Here is a 15,023-nt window from a genome sequence, read left to right as displayed (position 1 = left end):
TAAGGTTGTACCATTTATTAGTCAATTTGACAAGTGGCACAATACGTGGATTGATGACACTGTCCTACCCTGAAAAGCTCTTGATTTGAAATAAATAGACTGTAAAGAGAACAAAATTCCACTGAGATGGTTAGTAGATCTAAATAAGGACCACAACTGGAAACATGTTTATATCAAGTTTGTTCTTTTCGTTAATTAAGAAAAGCTGATAGAATAAAAAACATTTTCATATAAACACCGTGCATTCCCCCTAACATGATAAATGGCATTCTGATAGCACCTAGACTAAACTTTACTTACTGTCTGATGCATCTTTGAGTTTGAAAGAAATATATGCTGGAGCTATACTGCCAAGAAGACAGCAAATGCTGCACTAATAGTTTTAACCTGTAATATGAGAGTTCACCCCTTTTGTTTTCAGTTGGTTCTGAATGTAAACTACTTCAATAACTTTGATCAGCTTTTTCAGTAAGGCATCAAATGTGTCTGTTCCATACATTTGTGATAAGTCTTCCATTTCAAAACAACACCGACATGAAAATGGTCCAGTCTCCGTGCTATGCTCTAGGGGTCCTCCTTTATTGAACAACCTGAAATTCTAGCTATCTTTGGGGTAATGCCTTTGTGTTTAGTCTTTGAGTGAAAGAAAGGCACAGTCTGCAGAGCAGGATTAGACAGAAGAGTTCAGTCGAAGTGCTTTGTTGCTGAACTCCTCTCAAGGGAGCAGAAAGTAGCGCACATTGTTGTGGTTTCTTTTCCGTTACATCAGATAAAGATCTTCCTTTTTCTTTTTCTGGGAGGCCGGGCCTGCAGCTCCTGAACCCATGCAGGCGGGTGAAGTGAGACGTCTGCAGCTGCAAGGGAAAAAAACAAAACAAAAAACAAAACAAAAAAACAAATCTGGTATTTCAGTCCACGACATTAGCAGACCAGTAGCAACAGATACTACGACATCTGGCGTTTTGTGGTCAGCGACCAACAATGCTAAGCAGTTTATTGCCAAGCCTTGTCCACACTCAACCTTTCCCAGAGTGGTTTCAAAGCAGTTGCCTTCAAAGGCTCATATGAAGCTCTGACAGACTGAGAGAGAGAAGCATCGTCAGGTGTACTGTCCATGAACGTCCTGCCATGTCAACACAAGCACTTATTCTCTGGTTTTTGTCCATATTAATTACAAGTCTGAGAAGATTAGAGCTGCTGGTGAATGAAGGACAGAACTAATGCAGAGGCAGAAGAGCAAACCTCAGGCTGAGTCTTATCTGAACACCGGGGAGGAACGGAGATACTGTATGTGACTCCCCACATGCTTCAGCCCGTTTGGAAAACTCTGCTGATAAACTGGCTGCACTGTGGAATGAACCTTCTTTTTGAGGCGATAATGATGCGCACAGTTCAACACCGGGCGGAACTCAGAGGCTGTACTGATGGGAGTTTTTTATGACACAGAAATGAAGCTGTTGTCTGCTGCTGGAGCTGGTCGCTGGTCCTTACAAAAGTCTATACAGCATGAGAGTTGAATACATTTAGAGCTATATAAAAACAATTATAGACACAATGGTATACCCTGGAGGGACAAGTTTTTCTCTCCCACGAGAGATGAATATACATATGCAGCAAACGTGGAAAATAAAGAGGTAGCTAACTTATGAAATGTTAAAAAAAATAAACAATACTATACTAAGAATTAAACACTGGTTTACCTTAGCTATGGAGTGATATGGATTCACAACACTGACACATTATGAACTAAATGTCTGCTACCCATAAGAAAAGCTACACCTGCTCATGCCTACCCTTTCATCATTTCTTCAGTAAGACTTTTCTCTTATTAATGTTGTAAGTTACAACTTAACAGAGAAACACAGAAGAGATCAACATGAATCAGTGTATGAATGATTACATTTCACATAGATTCACCAACCTATGTGGAACATTAGTTTTATCTTGATAGTTAATGATGAAAAAGTATTTGTTCTCCAGAGAGGGAATGATGCAATTTTGGACTCAGTGAAATAAGATTTGTTCCTTTCAGATCATCAGGCAAAACCAAAACACAGCCTCTTGCACCTCTGTGGACCTCCACTGCCATTTCTTGCACAATTTGTAGACATGAGCAAATAAATAATCACAATTAATAACTGATGTTCAGATCTTTTTTAACCTAAAACTGGTCTCTTACTAAAAGAAGACGAAGCGCAAGTTAACCTCCGATCCCTGGCGCATTCCTCAGGAATTTTTCAGCCAAAGGTTTATCCAAATCCTTCAGAACTCGAAACCACTGCTTGCTTCAAAGCCCATCTGGTTTGCAGTGTCTGGAGTCCTGTCAGTAGTTGCGAATGCTGAAGAAGCCCACACTGGTTGGTGACTCTTTGACTGTGACAGTAACAAGATTAGCAGTGACATCTGTTACAAACACGTGTTCGATCAGACTGCGCGTGGGCTTCCAGTCCTGGTTCTGGACCGCTACCGAGCCATCTTGTCCAGCGTAGGAAGAATCCTGGTCAGAGTCTGAGCTGCTCTCCTCCTCACCTGTGCTCATGTCATTCATTTTGGCTTTCTTGCCATCTTTGGAGGCCGATCTCTCTTGCTGGCTTTGGACCTCTGTGGAGGATTTTTGCACACAGCCCTTCTCCAGCCTGCCCTGGACTCTGGGGGTCTGGATTTCAGTCGCCTCCTTGACCTTATCTGCTCCAGGCTGGCTCTTGCGGGCCTGAAGTCTCCCAGGGGTCGCTGGACTCTTGGGAGGATTATACTCCTGATTTTGTGAGACAGTAGTTTTCCTTGCTGGGTTTGTTGCGTTTCTCAGGCCTGATGCTGGAGTGGTGCCATTTCCAGGACCATCATTGCTTTGCACCAGTTTGTTCTGAAGGTTGAGCGGCTGAGGGGCAGAACCTTGATTGGAGGAGGAATTTTTAGATGGTAAGGAAGCCACTGCCTTAGTATTGGGTATTCGCTGCAGTGTTGACACAGGGGCCTGGGGTTTCTTTTGTCCATTGGGGGAGCTTAGTGTATGCTGAGTGGTTCCTTGAATGAGGTGTTTGGATGTATTCAAATTCAACGCTGCTACCCCTTTTGATTTACTAGCAGCTGCTTTCAAATCCAGACTTGTCCCACTGCTCATACTGGAGATGGACAGTTTACCCTCAGTGACATTCCTGCTCTGGCTGGATTTGTTCAGGGAGAGGGAGGCAGGTTGGACTGACCTGCCAGATCCCATGGAGCTCATGGAGTTTTTAACAGCCCCACCCTGGGTCAGAGAGCTCCTGTTCTGACCAGCTACTGCATCCCTACCCGAGCCCCGATGAAAACCCATGAAGGTGAAACTCGCTGGGTGAACCGGCTTCTTGATCGCTCCCGGGAGATCAGTATCTTTGGACGCCTTCAGGATTTTGTGAGGGCCCTTGTTCTGTTGAAATTCCTTCGTGTCAGGAGACGTAGGTTTCCTGCTTCGCTTCTTTGGGGGCTCCTGTTTTGCAACGACAATCTGTGCCTTCTTCTGAGGGACAGGATGAAGGTCTCGTGTTCTGACACCCGGGTTTGCATTTTTAGCGTGGCCGTCGTCATCATCGTCGTCGTCTGACGAGGATGAAGAGGAGGAGCAGGAGGAGGAGGAATCAGAAGATGATGATGATGAGCCAGATGAAGAGCTGCTGGACTTTGGAGCTTCAGGCACATTTTCCTAGATGAAAGAGCAAATATTAGATACTTTGTACTAAGACGATAATGAATAACGGTCTACTTATAATTGTACTTACTAGAATTTTCCGTGGTCGCCCTCTTGGCCTTTTCCCTTTCTTACGCATCAGAAGTTCTTTCTCTTGCTCTCTATAAAACAGAAAAACAAAAACATTAATGAGGGATTACTGAGGATTCCACAACTAATGCTACAGCTCCACATTATCTCAAAAAATTGTGACAAAATTATAAGTTGTTTTTCATTGTTGAGTATGATTAAAACATGAAGTAGATTAGCAGTATGACAGCCAATTTATATTAAAAAAAATGCAATATACAATGTAACTATGAGTATAGCTACATCTAGCATGTATTAGTTAGGTCTGAAAAATGCTTTAAAAAAATTAAGATTGCACAAGTCGCTTCGCGTGTGTTTGGGTTCTCCAAAGACAATTTTAAAGATATAGGATGGACCACTCTTGATAAGGACACTGACTTCTTGTTGAATGCAGCCAACAGTCTTGGGTCCAGGATGTTTTCTTGGGGCTCCCAGCTGTTGTGTCTGAAATAAAAAGACATGAAGAGTGTCACACATCACAAGTATTAGTCAAAATATTTAAGCAAGGTGGCCCAGCAAGATTCAAACCCTGCAGCCTCAGCAAGGACAGCAAATTGAGAAAACATCCAACACTTTGTTCATTCAGAAACCGAGGACCCTTGTGCTCCAGCAGCCGTGAACTTACCAGAGACAATCTGTGTGTTATCTGAGACAAACTACTGGCTCAGAAAACCTTTCATGTTAGCTCACAACAAGTCAAGAACTGAAAGTCTATTATGCTTGTGTCCACAGATCTGTACACTCTACTTTAACCACCAACCAGACATATTAGTGGAAAGCTTGACATGCAGTATACATGAGCTGGACCAATGTTGTTACTTGACTGAAAACAACAGATTGCGTAACAGCGTCTGGAATCATTTCCAACAGTGATTTTGAAGGGCTGCGTCTTCAATTTTTTTCTTTCCTTTCTGTAACAGATGATTTCATTAGCACACCCATTTAAAGCAGTGTCTGGCCAGCTGTGCTGAGGTGAGAAAGTGGGCAGGTTTTGAATTCCTTGAAGTGAAATAGAAGGATCAATTTGCCAGGGCTAAAGAGAGGATGTGAAGGGAGAAAAGGGAAAAGCAGAGAATTTGATACATTTTCTGGGGCTGCTGCAGAAATATGAGGGGAATTTCTGGGAAAGTTTGGCTTTTTCAGTGACAGAAGGTACTTCACAACTTGCCTCCCACACCTACTAAATCAAATTCAGGTTTGCGTTTCTCACAGTGAGCATGAGCGTGGTGAAAACCAGACTGTTCATCTCTGTAGAAAAACATGAACACACCAGGAAGGAAGAACATTTTTAGGTCATAGGTGTTCAGGCATTTATGGGAAGTGATGAAAATATCGACTTTGTTGTGCTTGTGATGGCACAGCATGAAGTGTGCTTTAGATAGCAAAAATAACCTTGTTTTTCACTTGGTTCATTGTAGCACTTGGACACTGTCACATGGTCCAGTGCTTTTCTAAAATCGCTAAATTAGTCAAGTGTCAATTTTTGCTTTGTTTAAGCTGTAATAAAGTTTTTTTCTAGATTTGAAAATCAAAGAAGCTGATAGCTTCCTTCCTGAGAGCCTAATGAGCTGCATTGTGAGTGTCTAATCATTTGATAATTTGTACAAATTTAGGAGCAAAAAAACTTGCTTAGCTGCAGCAACAAACTGAAAACAGATCACACTGTGTTTAGTCTTGAAGTGATCTGAACTACATGCATTTGTAATGACCTTTTTCCTCATCACTTGTTGTTGAATAGCCTATTCTGATCAGCAGTCACCACTGAAATAATCAACCCCCACCCTTTCCCTACACACACACACACACACACACACACACACACACACAAAGGATGTGGTTCTAACAGAAAGCCATGGAGCTGGCAGGCAACAGTGTGCATTGATGGTGGATTACAGCAACAATGTGGAGAGAACAGAAAGGGCAAATGACAAGAAATGAAGGCAGAGTGGAGCATTACAAGCAGCAACATAAATGCAGATTAAAACCAGAGCAAAATAACTAGCATTTGGTGTTGTGCAACAAATCTAACATTATATAAAACAGTTATAAATCAAATATCAATTGAAATAGTCCATGTAAATATGACTGACTGCTCGGTCACACATAAATAACTTGTTTAAAGTCAGGAATAAAATTATTGAAACATCACATTTATGTGAATAAATATCGGTATGGTAAAGATAAAACTGATGTAGGCTAAAAAAGTATTTCCTTTGGCTTTCCGCTAACTTCCTAAATTTGAGGTGTGATGAACAAAAGAAAGCAAATGTAAAGGCAGAATTTGAGAGCTGTATTTGAATAAACTGCGATCGGAGACTAAATGTGGTGATATCGCGTCGGTGTTGTTGTTCCGACTGGGTGGTTTGACAAAAAAATTCAAGGTTTGATCTTACAGTTTTACTGAAAGCAACAAGCGACACGTTGTTGTTGTTTTCATTGTTTCGGGCTGAGCAGAGCACCACTTGTACTTACTTGGATGACCATCCCCTCCACTTCACCAGAAACTCCAACTTTCCCTGAAAGCAGACCGAGAGCAGGAGAAGGTTCGTAAACAGGCGCTGGGAAACAACGCGGATGAAAGTGAAAATGTTTCTCAGCTCTCACCTTTCTCAGGCGTTTGTTTAAAATGCATTCCGCATCAAAAACCTGCTCTCCCACGGCGCTCAGCTCCTCCATGTCTGCCTTCACCCCGAGTAAGAGCCCTTTATCAAAAGACAAGAGGCGCGTCCAGCTCACCGGAATTACGCGCGGCCAGGACGGATGTTCACAGTGTGGCCTTCAAAATAAAGGTCTTCTCAGTTAAAGCGCCGACAGACAATGTAAAGATACACATACAAATACAGTCTATGGTCTGTTAATTATAAATGAGCAAGAGTTTTATCTGTTGTCCCAGTCCAGATGTTAATAATGCCCCCTAATTTTTTTTTAAAACGTGTATAAATATTTTAGTGCAGGTTACTTCAGTAATGTCACTTGTTTTTGGTTTTAAACAGTAAGTTAATTTAAATGTTTTTATTAATGTGGGTGTAGTAATGTTAACATGTTTAGGTAAGTTGTTTAAAATGATCTTTAAATTAAATAAAGCTTGCTGTATTTTGTATATCTATCATATAGGCTAATTATTCATAATGTTTAGTAGATTTAAATGGTCAGTTAATGAAAGGAAATTGGTCAAGATGTTTAATTGTTTGGCTATAATGCAAACTTGCATGCATTGGTCAAACCATCCACACATACAAAACAACCATGTTTGTCTCATTGTCACATCTGCACTATGACCTTAATGAAAAATACAACAAAACATGCATTACAAAAGTGACATTACCTCACAGAAACTTTACAATTAAGTATTTTTAGTACTGTTTTTTTTTTTTAGTTTGAAGGAGATACAATGCACGCGAGCTAGCGCCCACAAAGCCTCCAAGCATTGTATTTGAAGGTCTTAACCGGAAATTGTAAGCTTCTATGCTTAACTTGACACTCTTACGCGAAGAGAGGCGGGCAACTGAAAATATTGTTGCTTAAATATGTGCCTTGGCAGCCACCGTCCTCTGATCGAAAAGCGTTCACTTATTGTAATTGGAAGTAGAGGCATGGACGTGATTAAACAATTTACTGTTGCTTCTGTAATTACATCCTAAACGCATCGTTTACGTGTAAAGTATTTTACATTCGTATTATTGCTTTACGCCGTATTCTCTTTATGCTGCTTTCCTGTTTTTAGTCAATTTGGTCGGTTTTTTTTTTTTAATAATTAAAGCGTCTTTTAGGCTACATCATGAAATTAGGGTGAAGTCAGGTAAATGGGACACTTTTTGGCAGATTACCAAGAAAACCAACTAAAACTCGAAAGACTACATTGAGTATTGCTTTTATAACTTGTTATAGTTCTCTGCTACACATCTACAAAGAAAACATGTTAACAAGTAAAATAATTTAGAAACTGGACTTTCAAACACATCGACAGCTCCTAAATTACCTCACTCCGATGACATGATCAGGTAAAGTGAGGAAGCTGCTGCGTTAAATGGGACAGTCACGTTTGTTTATATTTTGAATCCACTTATCAGATCAATCATTATTGAAACCTGTGGCTACTCATTACAGAATGATTGTCCAACTTTATTGCCATCCTATCCCTGTTCTTTTGGTGCCTTTTTCCTTGATGCCATACTGTCTACAGTGTGTGTGTGTGTGTGTGCGCGCGTGTGCTTGCATGTGAGTAACAGTTATGGCTAATTCTGGAGTATTGTGGCTGACACAGGCTCAAGCAGCATCTTTAATTATTTTTAAGTGACAGAAATACTAAAAATGTCTCCCTCGGGTAACCTAAAAACATGCTGGTTTTCACTTCTGAAAAAATGTTCAATTTTTGCTTAATTTTGTGTCCCATTTGACCTGAATGAATTACCTACTCACTCTAAACCGTTTCCCATAAAAAAATAAGTGTATTGTGAAAATATTTAAATTTTCAGTCAGACATTTGATAAATTGTCACATCCTACAACAACCATGTTTTTTGTTACACCCTCAGTCTTTTAGCTGCAGCACTCTAATTACCAATATGAGAAGATCAATCTGCCATATGGCTCACCTTGTAATTGCAGGATCAATGTTGTTGTTTTTTATTTCTTTGCTCTGCCCATACCAGTTATTTCAGACCAATAAAATGGCTGTTTTATGCAAAGCATATTTGTAGTAACAATGCAATGCAATAACATGTTCGGTGACTGTCTGCTAATATTTAAAGAGCCCAATATGTAAAACCTTATTTGTCCCATTTTACTCTATGCCTCAATGAATCTGATTCACCTTTACAGATAGTTAGATACATTTGGTCCATCATGGCCTCAAATGCTTTCATTCAAGGCAATTAACAGTGCTGAACAGGTTTAAGTCAACTTCATAAGTAAAGTCAAACATCTACAACACAACAACACATTGTGAATCAAACAGAGAATAATAGTCTTCAGCCTACATATAAACCTTGTTAACTCATACACTGCATCAGAAGTTTCATCTAAATAGTCATCAAAATAACACACATTTATCTGAAAAGTTATTTTATAAGTTTGATCATAATCAAATCATAATTTACAAAATAGACATGCAACAACTCTTGTGTAATTCACAGTTTATTTCCGCTCATGGGATGAAAGAAATCATCCAGGACTGTCCACAGGCAGCTGGTTGTCAATGTCAGGCTGCAGCAGAAAGTTTTTGTGTGTGTATGATCATCAGAGCGAAGTTTGTTTTGTCTTTTCTTTTTCTGGAAGATGTTCTGGATTTCCTGATCTGAAACACAGAAAAAAGAAATTCATGGGGGGTACAGCTGAGAGCTAAAAAATATTGTTTGTGAACTTTTGGCTGAATGTTATCAAAATAATGTGATCATACTGTGTTTTTTCCACTTCTTTTGTTGATCTTGATTTTAAAAGATAGTCCTAATTTAAATAATGTCTAATCTAATGTAATAATTAGAACAGAATGAATTTAAAACATGTAAAATTATTTTGAATGCAGTAGCCATATTCTGACATTAATATCAGTATCACAAACCCAACACTACAGGGGACAAACCTGGGGACTTTGTAATTACCTTTTATTTTTGCGTTTGTTGTAGAGTATTTTGTGGGATGTCATTACTATAAAAATTACAACAAGAGATCCAGCCACTGCAGTCAGTCCAGTGAAGACATTTTGCAGGAAATTCATATCTCCACCTGAAACAAAACAGAACATATGGAGAGAACACTTTCACAGTTCAAGTATGCCTTTTGAAGAGTTGGTGCTGTTAATTCTAGACTGATGCTGCGTACTACTGGTATTTTGTGCTTATATTAAATAGCTGTATATATGTAGTATATTTATGAAGGACCACAGCGTTATTTTTTTTACTATTTTGCTTTCCCCCTAAAAGTATCTGGTTTTGCAAAACAGCAAAACCTAAGGCAACCAGAATACTGGCTCTGCAGGCACTAAGTTGCATCAACCAACCACATGGTGGCGCTTTAACAACTTTTACATTCTGTCCTATAACTTCTTAATCGTGTTGCCCAGGCACAAAAGTATTATTGTTGCACAGTCAGTGCTGTCAGAAATGCACACAATAGCACAAGTGTGGATTAATCCACTGCTGGAAATAGTCCCCAACAACACCACAACTGCTTTCAGTTTGAGGAATGTTTGCTAAAAAGTACAAAAATGACACCATACATTTTTTAAAGATTTTTTTTTTTTTTTTTTTTGTTTCAGTAGAAACCAATGGGTTTTTGGCTGAATTTGACAGGCAAGGAAGGAAAGTCATAAAATTTTGAGACAAACAAACATATTGTTGTTTTTGGTATTTTTGTGGCAGTAAGAAACATAAAATATTGGCAGCATTGTCCGTTAATCTTTTAACACCAGACACTTAAGACAACCTTTCTTACACTCTCTTTTCAAAGTTACTATGACCAATGCCAAATCTTCTTTTTTGTTTTAACCTACAGTAGCTCTACATCTGATTTGGACATATGTGAAGCCGGAAATGATGGATGAATGGCCTAGTAATGAAGGAGCAGGTGTTGGAGCGACACACTTTTGAGGCCACGGGGAGAGACTCATTAGTCTGATATAAACTCACCCTGAGTGGTAGCGCTCGTAACCAGCATGTGTTTGGTGGCATTAAGGTGGCCATCGTTGACCTCAGGCTGGATGCCCAGAATATGACACATCAAGGGGTAGATGTTCACCGTCTCAAAGGGCCCCACCTCCAGGTTCTTGTGAAATGCTGGACCCACTGCCCTGAAGAAGGGCTTCATGTCCATCTCGTGGTTGTCATAGCCGTGCTCACCCTTGTTGAACTGAACCGGAAAGTACTGCAAGGACACAGAGGGATGGATAACGTTACATGCATGACCCAGTTTGTTAGATTCAATTAGACTGTAACTTTTATAAGCCAGTGATATTAGTACCAGGACCTTATCAGCAACAGAGTTGACACATCTTGGCTTACTCTTATCCAGTCAGTAGAGGGAGGTATTGCCCAAGTGAAAGAGCCGTTACCATACTGTAGAATGAAGGCCCACATTTTTGTGACTTCTAACAACCAATGAAAGTGGCTAAATGAGAATTTTAATCCGTCTCTAAAATTTCCATTTTCATTAAATACTCATAGGACATAATTTCTTTGGTAATTTCAGAGTATGTATTTTGTTTATCACCAACAAAATGTGATAAGTGTGATATCAGTATGCTTAATAGCCACTTATCTCAGCAATTATGTAACAGCCTCAACATGCTTATCCTTCTATGAGATCAAACAAAGAGGAGTTTAAGTGGCCATAAAGGAGAGAAAAGAGTTTCAGATAATACAGTAAATTTCATGGCCAGTCGTAACCTATAGACTTTAGATAACAGGTTTGATCAGTGGATTCACAGCACTGATTATTTTCTTCATATCAGCATTTGAAGACATTTTATGATTTCAGTTGTGTACTCTCTAAATGAATTTATGATTTGTCGCTTCTCAGTACTGAGTGACACATTTAGATGCAAAGTTAGCGCTCAGTGGAGTGACTAAGTGAGTTGGAGTCAAACGAAAACACTAATTTTGAATTTTAAGGCATGAATAGCTGCATGAAGCATTTGAGAGCACTACATGTCATCAGACAGGCCTGGATTATCCTGAGTATGTGCAGCTCCACTTGATTGAAATTGTAATGTACTAAGATTAGAATTTAACTACTTGTTTGTGGTTAAAAAGAGTCCAGTTTCACCATTTCCTGTGAGCAAAATGCTACTGGTAATGGAAGTATTTCTGTCGTCAACACCTGAGGACATTTCTTGAATAGACTGGGTGGTACATAAACACTGTTTATCTGGCTATTTTCCTGCCTCAGTATATCAGTGCCCTTTCATTTTATTCCTTTATAACCACTTAATGGTGTAATAGCATAATCATTAGTGACTGCTCTTAGCACCAATACCATCACAACGTGAAAAGTAACTGTTGTGGCAGCTTTTGCTCTTAGTAGTAGTTAAAGTAATGTTTTCGCATGCTGCTGCTTTAAAGTTACACTCAGCAGCTTGGCAAGTTGATGGGCACAAATGGCAACCTGAGGTAACTGTTCACTTTAAAGGGTAAATCAATAGGACATGCAGTGGGCAGAAAACTGCTGCTGCACATCTCTCTATGGCTGTTAACTTTCCAGCTTGTTGCATTTTTGGCTAAACCCAAGGCAGTGATGTCAGAAAAAAACGTATGGTTTGACACATCATCATTAATGCTGCCTCTTAGTGATTGATTAACATTGAACAGTTGTATTTCTGCAAAATGCTTGCCTGCGGCCTCACAGGCCTCAAACAACCAATTATTGAGTATGAAAGTTAGAAAAAGAAAACTTGACTCTATCTGTCAACGCACCCCATTGATTACATATCCAGGGTCGGCCCATAAAATGATGGGGAGGATGCGATCATTTTTGGCGAAGTGGAGGCGCTCTGGCATCTCCTCCTTCTTGAACACATGGAGGTGTGGATGGGCCCCCTTCAAGGCATTGTAAACCTTCTCCAGTTTGCCTGGCTTCGGCAACAGCATCCCAGAAGGGCCAAAGTCCACCAGGTGAAAGGACAGGTCACGGAACGAGAAGCCCGGGATCTTGGACAGGGTGATCTCTTCCACCAGACCGTTTCGGTACACCGTGGTCATGCCGTGGTCTGCTGTAATGATGATGTTAAGGTGGTCAGTCAGCCCGTGTTGCTCAGCTGAGTGTCGAATATAACCCACCGTCCGGTCCACTTGCTTGACCATCTCCCGACGCTCTGGGGAATCAGGTCCATATCTGTGGCCTGTGCCGTCCGGCTCACCAAAGTACAGGGATACAAAGTCCAGATCCTGGTCTCTGAACCAGTCCATCACCTTGTCTGCATTCTCTCGCCAAGCGGTCTCGTTTTTGTAGTTGTAAAGCAGTGGCTCCACTTCCCGCACCATAGCAACCTGTCCCTGGTAACTGGAAGCTGTGCCAGGAAAGTGAAGAGAGCCAGCTTTTAAGCCCTGGAAGGGTAGGAAAACGACACAGTAAGGTCACACACATATACATGTTCTTGACATGTATTCAAGGGTGCTGAGAGCTGATCTGCACATACTGTACATGGAAACCAAAACAGTAGTTTCTGGATTTCATTAATTTTCTGAAACCTTCAGCTGAACCTTTTAGGCAGCAGATGTCATTTGCATGCAGTTAACATCTATACCTGCCAAATAATTTTCAGTATAACTGCGGTGATTTACCTGAAATTATTCAGCAGCCCTTCAAAGGTGTTTTGTCAAGAGAAATGGTTTCTAGTGCTGTAAACTGCAAAACAGTCTCTCACAGTGATAAGACGGAAATTGTGCTGCACAGACCTGTCTCTGCGCTGTGATCCAGATAGGCAGAGTGCCATTGTCCCACCACTCATTCACAAACTGAGTCTGATAGTAAGGCTTCTTCTCGGTGCTGGTGATGTTGAACCACATGTTGTGGATTACCCCATGATTCTCAATGTAGCGGCCTACAGAAGAGAATCACTGTCAAGTCTGCTTGCACTCATTATTCATAGCGTGACACATTCACATTAAAAATTCTATCAACTTAACGGGCTGAGTGGCATGACGCTTTTGGACAAGGTCTTATGACCAACTTCGGAGATTAGAGGAATTTAATTTCAAGGAAGTTAAATTTCTTTTAGCTGGCGCTGATGATTTGAGAGTCAAAATAAGAAAGGGAGCAGAGAATTCTTCCCTCAGTCATCCAAGCATAATTATCTTACTCAGCTATAAAAGCTGTTGGACCCTGGGACATTCAATTACAACTAATTCCTTTTTCCTGTGGCTTTTTTTTTTTCAATCCTAGCAAAGTAAACTCAGAGCGGTTTCCTATTCCGCCATGATATGCAGATCCCCTGCCAACTGGAAGCACTGTTGTAGAAAATGAAACACTTTACCTGTCAAGAGGGTGAAGTGTGTAGGACTGGTGATAGTGAGGTAAGGAGGTGTGACATACAGGGCTTTGACTCCATCCTTGGCCATTTTGTCGAGGTTCGGTGTGTCCACATCACGGTCGTAATCCCACCGGAATCCATCGAAGGAGATCAGCAGCACCTTCTGTCTCTGTTTGTTTGCCGGGGCTCCGAGGATGGACGAGGCCCAGAGGAGGCAAAGACTTGCAGTCCACAGCATGGCGAACACAGGCACTTCTCAAATCTTTACTGACTCTATCCTCCAGCTAACACTCTCATTTACAAGAGGATCTACCTCTTGGCATCCCACCTGAGGTTTCTGTGGCCAACAGCTCCTGAGCAAAGTTTCACCAACCTATCTTATCTCATAGATTGGACACACTTTATCTCAGCACTTTCTACATGCGGCCTGATGATGTTTATGAGTCAATTTTACGACTGGGACTTGTGTTCACAGTGAATTTCGCCCCCCCCTGTTTTGCTCTTGAGGACTGGCAGTAAAGCAGATTAATCTCTCCAGGCATCATGGCTGTTTGTTTCCCCCTAACTCGCTTGTTGATGCTGTCTTTCTGTTTGCCTGCCTGCCTGTCTGTGTGTCGGAGTTTCCTGTGAATCATTGACAATGGGGGAATGACACTTTGATGGGTTTCACCTTGAGTTGGGATGGTGCATGATTGATCTGACACCAGGAAAATGAAGAGGAAAATGAGAGTATATATCTCTTCGTCAGCTAGCAGTGGTCTCTTGGGAAGAAAAGACCCTAATAGACATATTCATTTTAATAACTCTAATGTGTATATTAGCCCCGGGATATTGTTAAAAGATCTTTTAAAATCTACATTGATTTTTTTTGGCAATTGCCATGACGATGGACAAACTGTTAAAAAGTGAACTGCAGCCTCCTCTGCGTCTCAGCTCAGATCATACCCTGCGTTCTCATCCAGACATTATAAATCACTGCGTTGTGATGTAACCTTATCAACGTCCATCAAATTTCTAGACAAGCTAACTCTTCAAATTTGTTCTTTATTGTGTGTGTCCTTGGCAGAGGTTCAAGGGAATTGTCCAATCTTTATGGAGATAAGGGATAACATTCATCAGCTTTCATTTACCTCATTCATATTCATTAGCTTTCTCATATTAACTCTATCCGCTCGTCTCCACTGTCAGCAAGATTCGGAGGAGTGTTTTGGACTGCTGAGACTGGTGCGAGTCTCAGATCTTTGCTATGAGAACTTTATCAAACACA

At 40.7% G+C, this 15,023-nt stretch overlaps 2 protein-coding genes across 2 annotated transcripts; both read right to left on the bottom strand.

The window, feature by feature from the left end:
• cbx2 (chromobox homolog 2 (Drosophila Pc class)) lies at positions 1-6,515 on the bottom strand. The gene is made up of 5 exons (XM_033645862.2): positions 6,398-6,515; positions 6,266-6,309; positions 4,172-4,237; positions 3,756-3,825; positions 1-3,679 (listed from the first exon to the last, which is right to left on the bottom strand). Exons 1-5 carry the CDS (start codon positions 6,467-6,469, stop codon positions 2,324-2,326), a joined length of 1,608 nt encoding a protein of 535 aa, XP_033501753.2. The 5' UTR covers positions 6,470-6,515; the 3' UTR covers positions 1-2,323.
• A 2,395-nt stretch (positions 6,516-8,910) lies between these two features.
• LOC117268043 (ectonucleotide pyrophosphatase/phosphodiesterase family member 7-like) lies at positions 8,911-14,131 on the bottom strand. The gene is made up of 6 exons (XM_033644196.2): positions 13,760-14,131; positions 13,182-13,327; positions 12,201-12,830; positions 10,419-10,653; positions 9,393-9,516; positions 8,911-9,088 (listed from the first exon to the last, which is right to left on the bottom strand). The coding sequence occupies exons 1-6, from the start codon at positions 13,992-13,994 to the stop codon at positions 9,031-9,033; spliced, it is 1,428 nt and encodes a 475-aa protein (XP_033500087.2). The 5' UTR covers positions 13,995-14,131; the 3' UTR covers positions 8,911-9,030.
• Between the last annotated feature and the right edge of the window lie 892 nt (positions 14,132-15,023).

This window comes from Epinephelus lanceolatus, chromosome 18, assembly GCF_041903045.1.
Source record: "Epinephelus lanceolatus isolate andai-2023 chromosome 18, ASM4190304v1, whole genome shotgun sequence".
NCBI lineage: Eukaryota > Metazoa > Chordata > Actinopteri > Perciformes > Serranidae > Epinephelus > Epinephelus lanceolatus.
The sequence above is the reverse complement of the archived record's forward strand: the minus strand, read 5'-3'. Positions and strand labels throughout refer to the sequence as shown.

Coding starts and splice junctions, on each gene's coding strand:
- cbx2 (XM_033645862.2), bottom strand. CDS start 6,469: ATGGAGGAGCTGAGCGCCGTGGGAGAGCAGGTTTTTGATGCGGAATGC. Junction 6,310..6,397: donor TAAACAAACGCCTGAGAAAG/GTGAGAGCTGAG, acceptor GTCTGCTTTCAG/GGAAAGTTGGAGTTTCTGGT. Junction 3,826..4,171: donor TTGGCTGCATTCAACAAGAA/GTCAGTGTCCTT, acceptor TCTGTTTTATAG/AGAGCAAGAGAAAGAACTTC.
- LOC117268043 (XM_033644196.2), bottom strand. CDS start 13,994: ATGCTGTGGACTGCAAGTCTTTGCCTCCTCTGGGCCTCGTCCATCCTC. Junction 10,654..12,200: donor CTGGATATGTAATCAATGGG/GTGCGTTGACAG, acceptor GTGTCCTTGCAG/TACTTTCCGGTTCAGTTCAA. Junction 9,089..9,392: donor AACAAACGCAAAAATAAAAG/GTAATTACAAAG, acceptor TCTGTGTTTCAG/ATCAGGAAATCCAGAACATC.